Below are 13,900 nucleotides of genomic sequence, written 5' to 3'. Positions count from 1 at the left end.
GCAAATGGGAAATTATCCTTCCCCACTGATTTGTTTGCCGTTGGACCACAATTCATGTTATCGTGTGGGATTACAGTATTTTTTAGGGGGGGGGGGTTCTTTATTGTCATCGACAAAATATACCTATTTCCAGAACACTCGGTACTTTCAATTTAGTTTAACGTGACACACACACACACACATATTAATGATTTGTTGCTACCGATGTCCTAATCATAAGTGTGTGTGTAGGTGTGTGTGCGCGATTGTCTTAGACGCATTAATGAAGTGTATGATTGATTGTGTGCATGTGTTTGGAGTGTCAAAATGCGCGATAAAAAAAAGACCATGCCAACCAAATGCCCCCTATCAGATGTACTCTGAAACTGTCAGTACCTCTAAACCGATGATCCTGGAATCGTACCCGGTCAGGTAATATATGTGATTAATAACAAAAGTAACACACAACCAAAAAGGTGTTTTATAATCTGTATTTCCTCATACAAAAAGCACAATCTGTAACAGGTCAGGCTTGGTGACTTATTTGAAAAAAAAAAGATGTCAGATGATATGAGCACATTCACAGCTGTGGCGTGCAGCGGATGATCGGAGAGTGGCCGGTTTCTTTGACTTGCAGCTACTCAGGGTGTGAAAAACTGGCTCACGCGTTCCACTTTGCCAACCGCCGGGAGCACTTCGGGTCGCCGAGTCACGCGGCAAGCCTTGTGGGAGAGTCAAAGGTCTGATTTAGTGGATGGTGCGCTGTCACTTGTTAATCTCAAAGGAATCGTGCAAAATGAAGGAAAGAATGTGAAATACAGTGATGCCATTTAAGCGTGCATACCGGCGATCTGACCAGGCTGGTGTAGTTCTCAGGGCTCGCCGCACTCATTGTTGTTGTATAAACTGTCTTCCTGTGAAATGATTACAACAGCGGACAATGAGGGCAAATCAATCTCCGCATAGCGCTGTGTCAAGTGCCTTTGATTCCCCGAGCTGCTCGCTCAAGTAATGCTCACAAATATGAGAGAGTGAGAGACGAACACGCGGCTGTTGCGCTTACCTATTACACACTGGAAAGAGTGACAAAACCTGTTGACGGACACAAGATTCATTCTTTCAAAAGGCTTCCGACATCAACCGGTCCTACTCTGAGTTCATGTTTCCTGAGAATATCGGTTGATTTGTTGCCACTCACCTGAAATAGCGAATCCATATTGACATGCTCTTGACCAGTGGCATTCATTGCTTTCTCTGCCGCTTCTCTACAAACAAGAAATGCACGGCTTGTTCGATTCCATCTTTTACCTTTCGATTGAAAAACAACGCGAGGTCAGCCCATTCATCGCTCTACATTAGCATGCTGTAAGTACCTGCAGGATTTATGGACCGTATTGACTAGAGCTTCTCTGCCCTCAACACACACACACACACAAATAAGCTCTTGTGAAAAATTCTAGTTCTTAAATTTGATATTACTGATTAAAAATAGCCCATCAAAAAATTTGGGGTAATGTGCCAAATTAAAAAAAACAATTCATGCGATTTCATCCCCCCCAAATAAAGGCTTGTTGTTCTTATTATGATTGAATGCTTCTTATTTTGCCACGTTGCAGCAAAATGTGTCTTTGGACAGCTCACCTTCGTTCATCTTTGCCTGGGTTCGGAAGCCAGTGGTCAAAGTTGGTCTCGATTCTGAACCATCTAAAAGAAAGCAGAACGCCAAGGAGTCGAGCAATCCCGCCGCCAATAAACAAAGAGAAGGCGGCCAGCGTGGCCAGCTGGCACGACACCCACCCTCCGCTCAGCGCTTCCAGCGGCCAGATGTCTGCGGGGCCAGCTCGGTTTCGGGTGATGACGGCCCCTTCGCCTGCTCGCGCCCCGCCCACAATGTAATACACTTCTGCCATGATGGGAATTTTGGAGAGGCGCAGGACAGCATCTTGAAAGTCTTCTGCCTCTTCTAGGGTCTGCACAGAAGACCACATATCACCGTTTAAGACAAGTACGTGACGTTCATTCAAACCGCCGCGCGAGGCCTTGGTGTACGTGAATCAAGTACGGGAAATATTTTGGCTCCTGGGGTTGGGTGTTTTTTTTTTCACCTGGGTTTACGCCCCCCCCCCCCCACACACACACAGCTCGGTTGGCGGCTTCTGGTGGTCCGTGCGCAAAAAGTTTGGATTTTTTTCCAAATATATTGATGGGGTATGAGTGCCGCTATATTTTGGTGGGTGCAAGGCAGCAGATTTTCCAGCGACGCCTTCCCCGCTCGTTCCTCGTCTCACCTCTCTTGCCAGCCAGCTGACTGGGCTTCTGTTCATCAGAAAAGCCGACACGATCGTCTTCCACAAGTCCCACCAGTGATGTTTGCCTGGTCGCGCACACAAAGCAACAGTCTGGTGGGCGTCAACGCGGTTGGAGCATTTTCGGCCACGCGGCGGAAGAAGTGTGCTCTTGCCTCGCTGGTCCCCGGAGAAAGTGAACTTGTACGGACTTTGTCCCGTCCACAGCCCAACGTAGCCAGCAAAGGTGGTTCCGGTGTACGCGATCTGCAATGGGCAAAGGTTGCGCGAGAACTTTTGGCTTTTGTGCAACATCGAGCGACTCGCTTTGGCCGAATTTTTGGATGCGAAAATGAAAAAAGATGCGGACAACCACCGAGCAGAAAATAGACCTTAGGACAGCCGCAGTTACAACATCTGCCCCGGCAGCTCGGTACACGAAGGGCTAAGGCCACTCGCATCCCGCCACCCTGTCGGGCCACATTTTCCATTCGCCGTTTGTAAACGTTTTTTTTATGAGGGCGAGCATTTGGCTCTTTCCAGAACGCTCGTCCTCTTTTGGGTCAGAGGGGAGCTGCGGCCGTTCTCGGGCGACGAGTCCCGCAATGCAGGGAACAGGCCCCGCTGCAAATTTGGCAGCTTTGCTCGCTTGGTTGGTTCGCGGGCACAGTTCGCAATGGATGCTTTTCAAAGGATCGGTCTCGCTATACGGTTGCAAGGATTTTGAACGGCATCCTATACAATGAGTCCCGAGGTCAGATATGCTGTACCTTCCCGTTCTTCCAGAAGTTAACATTGACCGTGAGTTTCCTCATAGTGGGGTACCGGTAGTCGAGATTTCTGCCGTGGTACACGTTTCCGTGCTTGTCCTGGGCCACGATGCTCGTGCAGTATCTACAAGTGCAACATCTCGACTTAGCGGTTAGGCCAGGGGTGTCAAACGGACGGCCCGCGGGCCCGCAAGGGGGTTAGGTCGGGCCCGCGGGAGAATTTAAAAATGAAAAAAAATGCATAAAAGACACTGACTGAATATTTTTAATAAGGTGCAATTCATTGAGTATCCGCTAGGGGACACGGTTTTGACAACAGCGGCCAGCCTCAGTCCGTCACTGAGACAGAGCCATGACAGCAGACGCTATCAATAGCACTCTCCGAAGTTTGCAAGGTGTAGGCAGGGATTGCATTTCAATTGTATATGCGCGTGTAAAAGGTTTAAAACTTCCTTTCTTTATAAATCTCGTTTAATCTTCAAGCGCATGACTATATTTCTCAATACCAATTACTCGTTCAAGTCTGTAACAATCACTTGCAATGCATATATGTGAATGATAAAAGTACATTGTCGAAGGAAATGCAAGGTGCTTCATGAAATGTTTTGTAAAAGATATGTTCATTAAATGTCGACATTTTCCTAATGTTCTTGTGCGTCTTTATACCAAAACAAAGAAAGACTTATCGGTTTGGTTACTTAGAGCAAAGTATGCTATCCTTTTGATGGTCCGGCCCACTTGACATCTACCGAGGCCGTACGTGGCCCACCACGTGAAAGGAGTTTGACACCCCCGGGTGAGGTGGTTACAAACAATTCTGTTAACATTTGATTGCACTTCATACAAAGAATACGTACGCATTGGCTTCATAGGCAAAGTTGAGCATGACGATATCAGATAAGTTGGTGCCAAAGTGCGGGGACATGCAACGGAGCTCCTCGCCGTAAGGCTCGGGAAGAATGAACGGCACCGAGACCTTCATCACAGATATGAGCGCTTCATGAATCCATTTTGGAATCGATGCACTGACAAGCAAAAAACAAAACAAAACAAAACAGGTTAACACAACCACAACATCAAGGACAATTTTTAATTGTTACAGTCGATGGCACTAAATCGAGTATTTAGCCCTTCCTTTCAGAAAAAAGGACAAGGCTACAAGAATCCATTTTGAATGGCATGACTTCAAGCTCGAAAATACACAACTTGTTTTCCTGAAAATAGAGCGACTTTAATCTCAATTATTCAATTCAATTGTATTTATAGAGCACCTTCGAACAGCCATCGCTGCATCCTTATTCTCGAAAATATACAACCGCTTTGTCTGGATATCCTAAATCGAATCAACGCCTTTAACTCGGAGACGCATGTCTTTTAATGGGAGATGATACTTTTTTGAAACACAAAACTTTGTCTCGTAGTCTCAAGTACGCAATTAGTGGTCGTGTCATTTTCAAAGAAATTGTCAAGACTGCAATGAATATCGTGGCGGGTGGGGGGGGGGGGGGTAAACTAACGTGTGATCTTTTTGTTTCCACGAAAGCAAGCGGTGAAACCATACAAATCCGTTTCCCTTACTCGATCATCTCTCGAGTGGTTCTCTTGAGGAAGTCGGTGTCAAATACTTGAAAAAGCGGCGCCCATCTCACTCGGGGATCATCGTCCAGGTTCACGTCGATCGTGGGAGGGGCGGCATCCGAACGGCACCGCGCCGCCAGTCCGAGCAGCAGCAGCGCAACGCGGAGCGGCAGCGGCATCGCGACTGAGGCGAACCTGTCCGCGCACGTCGGCCTCGCCTGAAAGGAACGGGAACTTCCGCTCCCAGGTTTTTCACAACTAAAGCTTCGGTTGAGTCCCGAGTCTGAAAAGGCAACGTGCTCAACTCAACCGCGACCGCACTGGCTTGTTTCGAAACGGTGATTGCGCTGCTGTGTGTCCATTGATTGCATTAAGCGGTCGTTAATACGCTGCGGTTAATGCCGTTGACGTGAAACGCCAGACTCGTCGAGTGAGTGACCTGGCGGGCGAGCGGAACGCGCGAGGCGGTTCGACCGCATTGGCGCAAAAAGCCATTTTGCAATCGCATTGAGCAACTTTTTCAACGGGATTTCCCCAGCAAACGCCCCCTCCTCACCACTCGTTCGCTGTCGGCAAATGTAAAATGTCGTAAATCGAGGACGACCACTTGTGTGCAAATGAGGGTCAATGGGCTGACCTACACCAAAATACCACTAGGTGGTGCTCGTTTTCCATACGGTACCTTGCGTGTTTTTAAGTGACCGCCGTCTTCTAAGAGACAAAGCTGGACGCGGTTTTACGGAGAAACCTTCAAACTATCGCAATATCTGTTTCTTGTATTTGTGTGGCGTCACGGAGGGGGGAGGGGCGAGGTTGGGGAAATATTGGCTCCGGTGGTTCGTCTGAGTGTGGAGCGCATTTGAATGCGTGCGTTTATTGCTTATTTGATGTCTTAAAAACGACGACCGCGTGCATCATTCTCTCCGCTACTGAAGGGCACCACAAAAAATAATGATCGCAAAAAGAAGGCTTACAAAGACCAAAAGCTCTTTTTTGGTCCAAATCTTTCCTATCCACGAGTCGTCGTTTAATGGCGCGCAACCGATGGATGGACAAGCGTCACCGTACAAATGCTGTTCAGTGAGTAAACGAATGCCAGTTTCAAATAGAAAGAGATGGCCGTTTTCTGAACACAAACTTATCTTGTGCGCTTAACCAATCGCATCGATTGTTTCTCAGTTCACGTCATCGAATATGAATCTTGATGCTGAGAAAAACCAAAGTGGCCTAAGCATGGGCGCAAGCTTTTCCTAATGCATTGCTGCCAAGACTTGGACCCAGAGTTCGTTTGCTACCTTTCACAATGTGACATGTTTACAGCTTGTAATCCAAGACGCTGGAGCGCTTGCCTACTTGAGGCGTTATGTAAGTGTTATGTAAGCGTGTGTTGGAGAGCTGTCGGCACGGCCGGCGCCAACAGGCGGCCGATTCCACGGGGAGAGAACAACTACCACAAAAACAGTTTATTCAGACTTTTGTGTAGGCTATATATCAAGAGTACGTTGCAAAATGTCAACCTAAAAATCCAGGCTACCTCTTACTTTTTGTCCGCCAACGGACGCAAGATGCTAGTAAAGCAGAAAAGACCTTGTCCGTATGTCTGCACTCAATGACTCCGAGAGATCAGGCTCGGCTTGCTCTGGAATTGCGCACGCGCGCGTCACGTGTTTGCAAGGACACATCGCCGTAACGGATCGAGTGACACACCTCCCAAACGGGACAACGCCCTGAATTCTTGACAAACACTCGTTTGTTTAGCTAGCGAGACTGCCGCGGGATGAGCGATATGGCGTGGGCAACGCAAAGAGGAATTTGGTCAAACGTTAATCATGTACAGCCCAAAACACATGATCGGGAGATCTCCTATTTTTGGATCGACAGCAGATCCAATGAGTCCAAGCAGCATCAACTGTATCGCGCCGGGGGCTTTTCTTTCATCCTTACATTCATCGTAGACTGTGTGTGTGTACATTCTGGATTGACTCGTGACATTGAGCGCAGGGCGCGGCGAAGAGGGTCTCTTGCGCACTCCTCGTCGCAGGTTCACAGTGTCTCGGAGTCGCACGAGGACCCGCGGGAGGCCGCACACGGACCATTAAAAAAAGGCGGCGGACATGTTTGGCCTGGTTTCGCTCCTCGACCGCGAAAGCGCCCAAGTGGCTTTAGTCTTTGCTTTCCGAGTTTGCCGGGGAGCCCCGTTGTGAAGCTCCGTCCACGCCGCTGCGGCGTACCGGTGGAGACCCCGCCCCCTGGGACATCAGCGAAGGTGGGGAGAGGCTCTCCGGGGCTAAGTCGGCAGCAGAGGCGCCGGCGCCGGGGTAGACAAACGGCACGCCGCCGGGATACCAGCGCTTCTCCGGCACGGGCAGGTACGCCGCCGCCGCAGGGGGGAGGAGATACAAGGGGAGGGGTAGCGGCCGCCGCTCGGGGGAGAAAGCCGCGTAGCCGCCGGGGCCTCCGGCCGCAGGAGCGGGGAGGCCTCGGTCCTCAGAGGGGCCGGCCCGCGACTTCTTGGTCAGAGGCTCGCCGTCGTCGGCCGCCGGGCGCTCGAGCTCCGCCTCCTCCGAGCGGCGGGCTTCGGGGCGGCGTTTGCCGGGCTCGCCCCCGTAGCCGCTGTCGGTGTCGGTGTCGCTGCCGCTCTGCTCGCCCGGGGCGCCGGGGCAAGTCCTTCGAATGACGGGAACGCAGTTGTTGGACGGGCCCTGGCCGGGCGCGCGGCTTTGACGCGGCGGCGGCGCCTCCGAAGCCACCTGGCGGAGGTGGCTCGCCACCACGGACGGCATCGGGTCCCGACCGCCCTCTCGGCGGGCCAGACAGCGGAGGACCTCTTCGGCGCACAGGTGGAAACCCCAACGGAACATCCGCTCGCCGACCTCCGGGTCGTCGTCGTCGCCGCCGCCGCGGTCGCCTGCCGCAACGGTCCAAGAAACGTGTTACTCGGCGACCCCGCCGCGTCACGGATGAGCGAAATCTGCTTCCGGAGGTTTTGTTTGGCCTTTTTGACGACATCCACGCGAGTCCCAATTCCGAGTTTTGCGACGCTGCAAGAAGAGGATGTCGGAGCAGGGGAACGCGCCAGCACCTTTTGCCATTTTAGTCTTGGTCGGAGCGGGGATAACGCCGCCCCCGCCCGGGAGGAGGGCCGTACGTTTTTGGGGCGATCGTCTGCGTCAGCCGGGCCGACAATAGCGGACCTGTCAACTCATACGGTTTAACCAGAGTTCCCCCCGCCCCAAACAGGTAGTTCCGTTTGCTTTTGCCCAGAATGGTGCTCGTCTACTCGAATGCTTTCATTTCCTCTGAACACAGTCATGCCACTAAGTCGAATGATGATTAGACATGAGGCAGATCTACAAGAAATAGCATTGAGCATTTCGTGGGTGGGGGGGGGGGGGGGGGGGGGGTTCTGTGCCGTTATTTTGACATATAAAATGCTTTGGTATGTTCTAAGGATATTTTTGGTAGTTTATACAAGTTGGCGCTCCGAAAACTTGACAGGTATGCAATAGCGGTTGACAGCGGGCGGGCTTTTGTTGAATGTTTGGGCTGTTTCAGTCGTGTCCTTTTACTGGGAGTGAAAAACAGCTTGAAGTGTGTGTGTGGGGGGGGGGCTTGTCATTCGTAGAGCCGACTTTCGATCGTACGGGAGTGCTTTGATACAAAAGGTGTAGGTGAGAGGGGTAAAAGCACCCCCGAAGCCTCCATTGGGGATTTTCACACGCACGGCCGCACGTTCCGTAAGGTCAAAAGGTCAAACGTACTTGTTTGCAAGTCCCGTTGGAGCTGCGCGATCTTCCGCCGCTGCTGCTCGAGCAGGCCGTTCAAGGCGTTGACGTGCTTCAGAGTCAGTTCCAGCACCACCGCTTTCTCCAAATGACCCAGCGTCTAAAAACAGGAAGAGCTCCGATAAGAATGTTGATCTTTCTTATGTAACGGCGGGCTGCAGCCAAAACAAAAAGAGGCCGAGCCTCACGCACCCGGCGAGCGGCGCGCACGCGCGACACGCCGCATAGGATTCAGTCAACACCGCGCAAAGCAATATCGATCAACTCTGCAATTTATCTTCTTTTTGTTGTTGTCGTTTTTTCCCCCCCATTGATTCTTTTCTTCCACCTCAAACTCGGTTCGCTTGACGAAAGACTCACGGTCAGCTTGAGGTGCTCCGGCAGCAGATCTTTGAGCTGGCCAATACATTCGTTGATTCGGTCTCGTCTTTTCTTTTCGATGAGTCGATGCGGCAACTTGTAGGTCTCCTGCGGGGGGAGGGGGGTGGGGTGGAAGTCTGACGTTGACGCGGATTCTCGCCGTGTTATATTATGAGGGGCGACAAAAGTGGAAATTACCCTGCCGTCGTCGCCTCGTTTGGCGCCCCTCCTGGACTTGTACGCGTACAGGGAGAAGTCCATCCTTGGCAGAAAAGCGAACCGATTCGATGAGCCAAAGTTTCGGCGGAGGAGCCGGATTGTGACGTCACCCTTACCCCGTCACCTCGGCGATGTCCAGCGACGGCGGCGGTTGCGCCCTCCTCGTCGCCTCCATGTTGCTCAAACGTCTCCAAGCATACGACAAATAGAAGCGATCCGACCCCCCCGCCCCCAGACGATTCGGCTATTCCGTATCTCGGGCGAGCGGCGTGCACCGCGCGCGTCGGTCCCACACCCCACCCCCCTCCTATGAGGCGCCGCTGCTGTGCGCTGTTCCTGACGGACTCAAGTCGTCGTCGTCGTCGTCGTCGGTCGGTCGGTCTGAGTGCAGAGTGTGCGCGAGGAGCGAAGGGGCGGGTGGCAGTCCTGTGACTGTGACTCCGGCCACGTCCCTCGCCTCCAAACACACCGAGCATCACATGAGTCTCACGTGCTTTCAAGGACTCCCCCCGCCGGCTCCCTCCCTCCCTTTCCGCCCCCGTGCTAAGTCCAGCCTCTTCCCGTAGCAGGCCCGTCGCCACCCACGGGAGCTCCGAGTCCCGCGGGCCACCGGCTCTGACTCCCTGGACAGTGTGCAAGCTTTTGTCTTCCACTCCCCCCCCCAACCCCAACCCCCCTTTGGCTAGCAAAGGCAGAAAATAGAGCAGCGGCAGACAAGTCAAGTGAAGAGTATTTGTGGAGCACACTTTCAAAGAGCCATGGCTGCATCCAAATTGCTGTACACGGAGCAATTGAACATGCACAAGAAACAGGAAGACAAATCGGTCATAAAGAAAGCACCAAACGGTAAAAGCAAGAAACAAAACAAAGTCATGCTGAGTCCAATGCCAAAGAATACGAGTGAGCTTGGAGGAGGCTTTTGAAGATGACAGAAAACGTCTTTTATTATGGCTTAAATCACTCACACGGCGCGCAAAATGGAAACGCTTCACTTCCAACACAGAAACAAGCAAAAGAATGAAGAATCGTGATACGAATAAGATTAGCGGGGCGCACGGGATGAGCCGTGCCGTGCCGCCCGCGGCTTGACGTCACCATCGAGATGATCGGAGTACACCAGCGGTAGATTTGGATGAGCCGGCAAAAATGCGTTTCCTCATCTCGTTTCAACGACCGATTGGTGATTGCAGGACGGCACAATGATTCAATGTCGCAACACTTCAAACGTCGCGCATCCATTTTTTAAAATCTGCCGCATCACTTGAACGTCTCCCCCGGAGATCAATCCGGATGATCTGATCTCGCTCTGCCGACTGCTGGAAAAAGTGGCCGCCGGGAGCCCGGCGAGGGGAGGCGGAGTTCGGATCGGAACAATTTCAAATCGGGTTTTCAGTTTTCGCTGGGCGTACGCTCATGCGATTCAACGTTGGAGAGAACGGATCGGATTTGAACGCGAACGCATTCTGGGAGACGACGAACGGCAGGGGGCCAACGCGTGTTATGTGGACACAAGCTCCCAAGTGGTTGCGCCCTGGAGGGTTTTTTTTTGCCGGGTGCTTGACGCTCGCCGCCACGACTACAATTGCGCTCAACTGGATCCGCTTGTTCCGTGTCACGTTGCCTCCGAACTGCGAGGGAGAAAAACAACTCTGACCTTCCGCGCCACCCCCCCCCCCCCCCCCCCCCCCGGGTTGTGACGTCGAGCCAGCGCTGACCGCTGGACACAAATATCTTTATTGAGCATCAAGAGCTCAACCATCTAAATTTGGAGCCGGTACGTGCCACAAAATGATTGGGGGGGGGGGGGGGCATCCCGGCCGTCTTGGGGCAGGAGGCGGGAGACGCCCCGAAGCGCTTGCCGGTCAGTCACAAAGACGCACGAGCAGCATCGCCTCACCTCCGGGGCGTGTTTTTGGAATGAGGGAGGAAAGCCCGCGCGGGGGAGGCCCGTGCCGTGGAATCCAACCCCCCCGCCCGACCTCGGCATCGCTCAGCGCTCGCCCCGCTGTGCCGCCCTGCAGCCGAACCGCATCTTTCCCATCAAAATGTGTCATTGCAAAGAGGCTGATTGTGCGTACGACGACAACGGGACATCTTGTAACTTGCGTTATCAGCAAAAACGAGACAAGAACATTCATTTGAATAAATATGCCGACTAGAGAACTAAAAAAATGGTCTTGAGTTGGCCTTATTTCTAACAATCCTACAAATCAACAATTCTTCTCAAACAAACGCAAGCAATCCGTTTCCCGCGCCTTTGCCAACAGAGCATCGTCTCAACGGGCGCGGAAGCAAAAGTCCAAATCAAGTCCCCAACTTGATCCGCTAAGACTTAAAGACAAACTAGGGCTCAACGGCGTGACATCAGACGTGGGACGCAACTCGCCTATTTCAATACAGAATTGCGCAAAAGACAAAAGGCAAATAATAGCGCTCGCTCGGCCCAAAACGCTTCAAATGGAAGCTGGCCAAAGCGGACAAATGAAATACGAGCGCTGCAATCTGACATGGGAAACAAAGACCTTTCTGGTTTTAGAAGAGCGCGGCCGAGCGTCAGCGATCCGAGTCGGAACGTGACTCAAGTCGCCGTCGGCAGTCTTTCCGTCAAACGGGCAACTTCCCGTACTCACAAAGGTCACGCGGCGCGCGAGCTCGGGAGTCGGGACGGCTCGGTCCGGGCCGACGGCCGATGCCGCCGAGCCGCTCGGGGCGCCGACTCTCGGGCCTAAGCGGGCTGCTGGGGGTTGACGTTCATGTGCTGGGGGTGGGCCAGGAGGCCGATTCGCTGCTTTTGCTTCCTCTGTTCCGTCATCTAAAAGCGGACAAAATGGACCCATGGAGGTGGGGGGAAGGGGGGGGGACAAAATAAGTCATCTCTCTCTCTATATATATATACACACGCACACACACACCCGGCTTTTCTGTGCGTGGTACTTCTGCCATCAGACGGAAGCTGCTGAAAAGCGCTCGTAGAGAACGATTGCAAAAAAGCAAAACCTGCTTTTGTGTTCAGTCAACGTTGTCGCTGGATCTTTGCAAGTTGACACAAAAAGTAAGCCGTCACGGCTGAACATTTCGCCAGCGATCGAAGTCTTCCTTTTGGCTTTCACGTTGGTGAGCGACATCGGCCCCAAGTTGCGGTCACGAGGAGAAGCCGAAAGGCGTCGCGGCGGGAGGGAAAGCCATTTCCATGAAGAAGACCCACTTGCGTTGCTGCTTTTTAAGCGCAAGTATGAGATCATTTTGACCAGCGCCGTCAAAGTCAAGGCCCTCAACATCCTTCTATGTGGCTCGCAAAAGGATATGGGCGGCGACTTGACCACGTTTGCCGTAAAACCCGAATTGCAAATTGTCTTTTTTCGTGGCCGGTTGAAAATGTGTTTTTCATCCATTTGTTGAGGCTATGGTACATTCAATTGGGTTCAAGAAAGCAAAACCGTAACGTGGCCTGCGATGCCCCAGATTTAGACAAAGGCCAGGGCACTCCTAGCCATGAAACCCCCCCCCCAAAAAAAGGACATACAGCCCTCAGCCCTCACGTCACACGCGTTTAGCAACACCATGGTTTCCTCCCGTCTGGGTCGAAAGGTCTCGCTGACATTCACTTCCTCTCGGCGCGCTTCCCCTTTATCGTACGACGGCGTTGACTAGAAAAACAGCCCAGATCGAGGAATCGAGCCACGCCGGCCCACGCCGCGACCCGGTCTTACCCGCGCCGAGCGGCCGAGAAATATCTGAGGGTTTGAATTTGCGGCGCGGGCAAAGCTTTTTGGGCTTGGGCAAACCCACCTGTTCCTTGAGCTCAGTCAGCTGGCCCGAGAGGTTGGACACCAGTTTCATGGTGGACTCCAGCTTTTCCTGGAGGCTCCGAATTTCATTCTGCTCCCCGTCCGCGTCGCTGCTGACCAAGGACATGGCCCTCATCCGGGGAAACCAGTCCAGGTTGTGCTCCTGGCGTGGAGAAAGGGGACGGCTTAGGGCCAAGCGCCGCACTTGCGCCGCCGCCGCCTCCCTCGAAAGCGGTGGCTTCAAGTGCCGCCGGGAATCGGGAGCGTCGTAAGCGCGCGGCGGGCGGTCAGCTCACCCTGATCATTTGGGCCACGTAGCTCTCGGGCCCCGTGTACTCGGTGGAATCCTTGACCTTGACCAGCACGATGAAGAAGAGGTAGTGCCACATGTTGTGTTCCACTTTGATGTGCTCCTCGAACGTCACCGTCTTATTGTCAAATTTATCTCTCTCCAGACCTGAAAGCACAAAGGACAAAGGACCGGCTCGACGGGCTCTCTTCAAAAGCTCCTTTCGGCCGACTCCGAGCGGCGATCCGCGCGTCTCATGGGGGACCCTTCTCACCGCAAATAAAACAGGTGGTCTTGAGGATTTCCTCTTTCTTTTGCTTCTCGCTCCTCAGGTCGGCAAACGTGTCGATGATGACGCCGAAGATGAGGTTGAGAACGATGATGATCACCATGAAGAAGAACAGCAGGTCGTAAATGACCCGGGCTGCGAAGAGCGGCTCCTGCCAAAGGTCGGACGACAAGCGGGTCACCCGGGCTGGCTGCAGAAAATGACTAATAAGACAAGATACCTCTTTGGAAGGCTTGCGCAGGACGTCCCCGACGCCTCCTCCGCTCCGAAGGCCGTGGCTCAACACCGTCACGATGCACATGAGCAAGGAGTCGCACGTTCTTTCTTTGTCCTCGATCACCAGCGCCGACGGCTGCGCGGCGAGGGAAGAAGCTACGGGCGGCACGCAAATGAAAAGGACGGCTTCTCGTGACGCTTTGGTCAATTCCGGTCCGCACGAGGAGTCACCTACTCACCAGATTGCGCCGAACAGTTGTCTCCATGTTCTTTTTGGCACGCTCCACCCGAGAAGAAGTGCCCCATCACGGCGGCGGCTCCGACTTCTGCAAGGAATCCAGG

The 13,900-nt window shown here is 53.0% G+C and overlaps 3 protein-coding genes across 3 annotated transcripts in view; all 3 read right to left on the bottom strand.

Moving 5' to 3' along the window:
• Nucleotides 1–454: 454 nt before the first annotated feature.
• Nucleotides 455–4,956, bottom strand: LOC127608273 (N-acylethanolamine-hydrolyzing acid amidase-like). Its single transcript, XM_052077298.1, has 11 exons — nt 4,613–4,956; nt 3,892–4,059; nt 3,035–3,158; nt 2,441–2,531; nt 2,268–2,353; nt 1,777–1,949; nt 1,621–1,683; nt 1,178–1,244; nt 1,043–1,071; nt 824–893; nt 455–701 (listed from the first exon to the last, which is right to left on the bottom strand). Exons 1-11 carry the CDS (start codon nt 4,789–4,791, stop codon nt 621–623), a joined length of 1,131 nt encoding a protein of 376 aa, XP_051933258.1. The 5' UTR covers nt 4,792–4,956; the 3' UTR covers nt 455–620.
• Nucleotides 4,957–6,060: 1,104 nt separating this feature from the next.
• On the bottom strand, nt 6,061–9,486 carry bhlhe40 (basic helix-loop-helix family, member e40). Its single transcript, XM_052077300.1, has 5 exons — nt 9,093–9,486; nt 8,956–9,019; nt 8,758–8,865; nt 8,374–8,497; nt 6,061–7,520 (listed from the first exon to the last, which is right to left on the bottom strand). The coding sequence occupies exons 1-5, from the start codon at nt 9,149–9,151 to the stop codon at nt 6,775–6,777; spliced, it is 1,101 nt and encodes a 366-aa protein (XP_051933260.1). The 5' UTR covers nt 9,152–9,486; the 3' UTR covers nt 6,061–6,774.
• Nucleotides 9,487–9,893: 407 nt separating this feature from the next.
• The window catches only part of itpr1b (inositol 1,4,5-trisphosphate receptor, type 1b), a 31,781-nt gene continuing 27,774 nt past the window's right edge, over nt 9,894–13,900 (bottom strand). Inside the window, 6 exon segments of the mRNA XM_052074969.1 lie at nt 9,894–11,788; nt 12,766–12,927; nt 13,061–13,221; nt 13,328–13,493; nt 13,563–13,714; nt 13,798–13,884. Of these exon segments, the coding sequence (XP_051930929.1) occupies nt 11,702–11,788; nt 12,766–12,927; nt 13,061–13,221; nt 13,328–13,493; nt 13,563–13,714; nt 13,798–13,884 (815 nt within the window). The 3' untranslated portion in view covers nt 9,894–11,701.

Source organism: Hippocampus zosterae, chromosome 9 (genome assembly GCF_025434085.1).
Source record: "Hippocampus zosterae strain Florida chromosome 9, ASM2543408v3, whole genome shotgun sequence".
Classification (NCBI taxonomy): Eukaryota; Metazoa; Chordata; class Actinopteri; order Syngnathiformes; family Syngnathidae; genus Hippocampus; species Hippocampus zosterae.
This window is presented reverse-complemented; position numbering and strand designations above follow the sequence as displayed.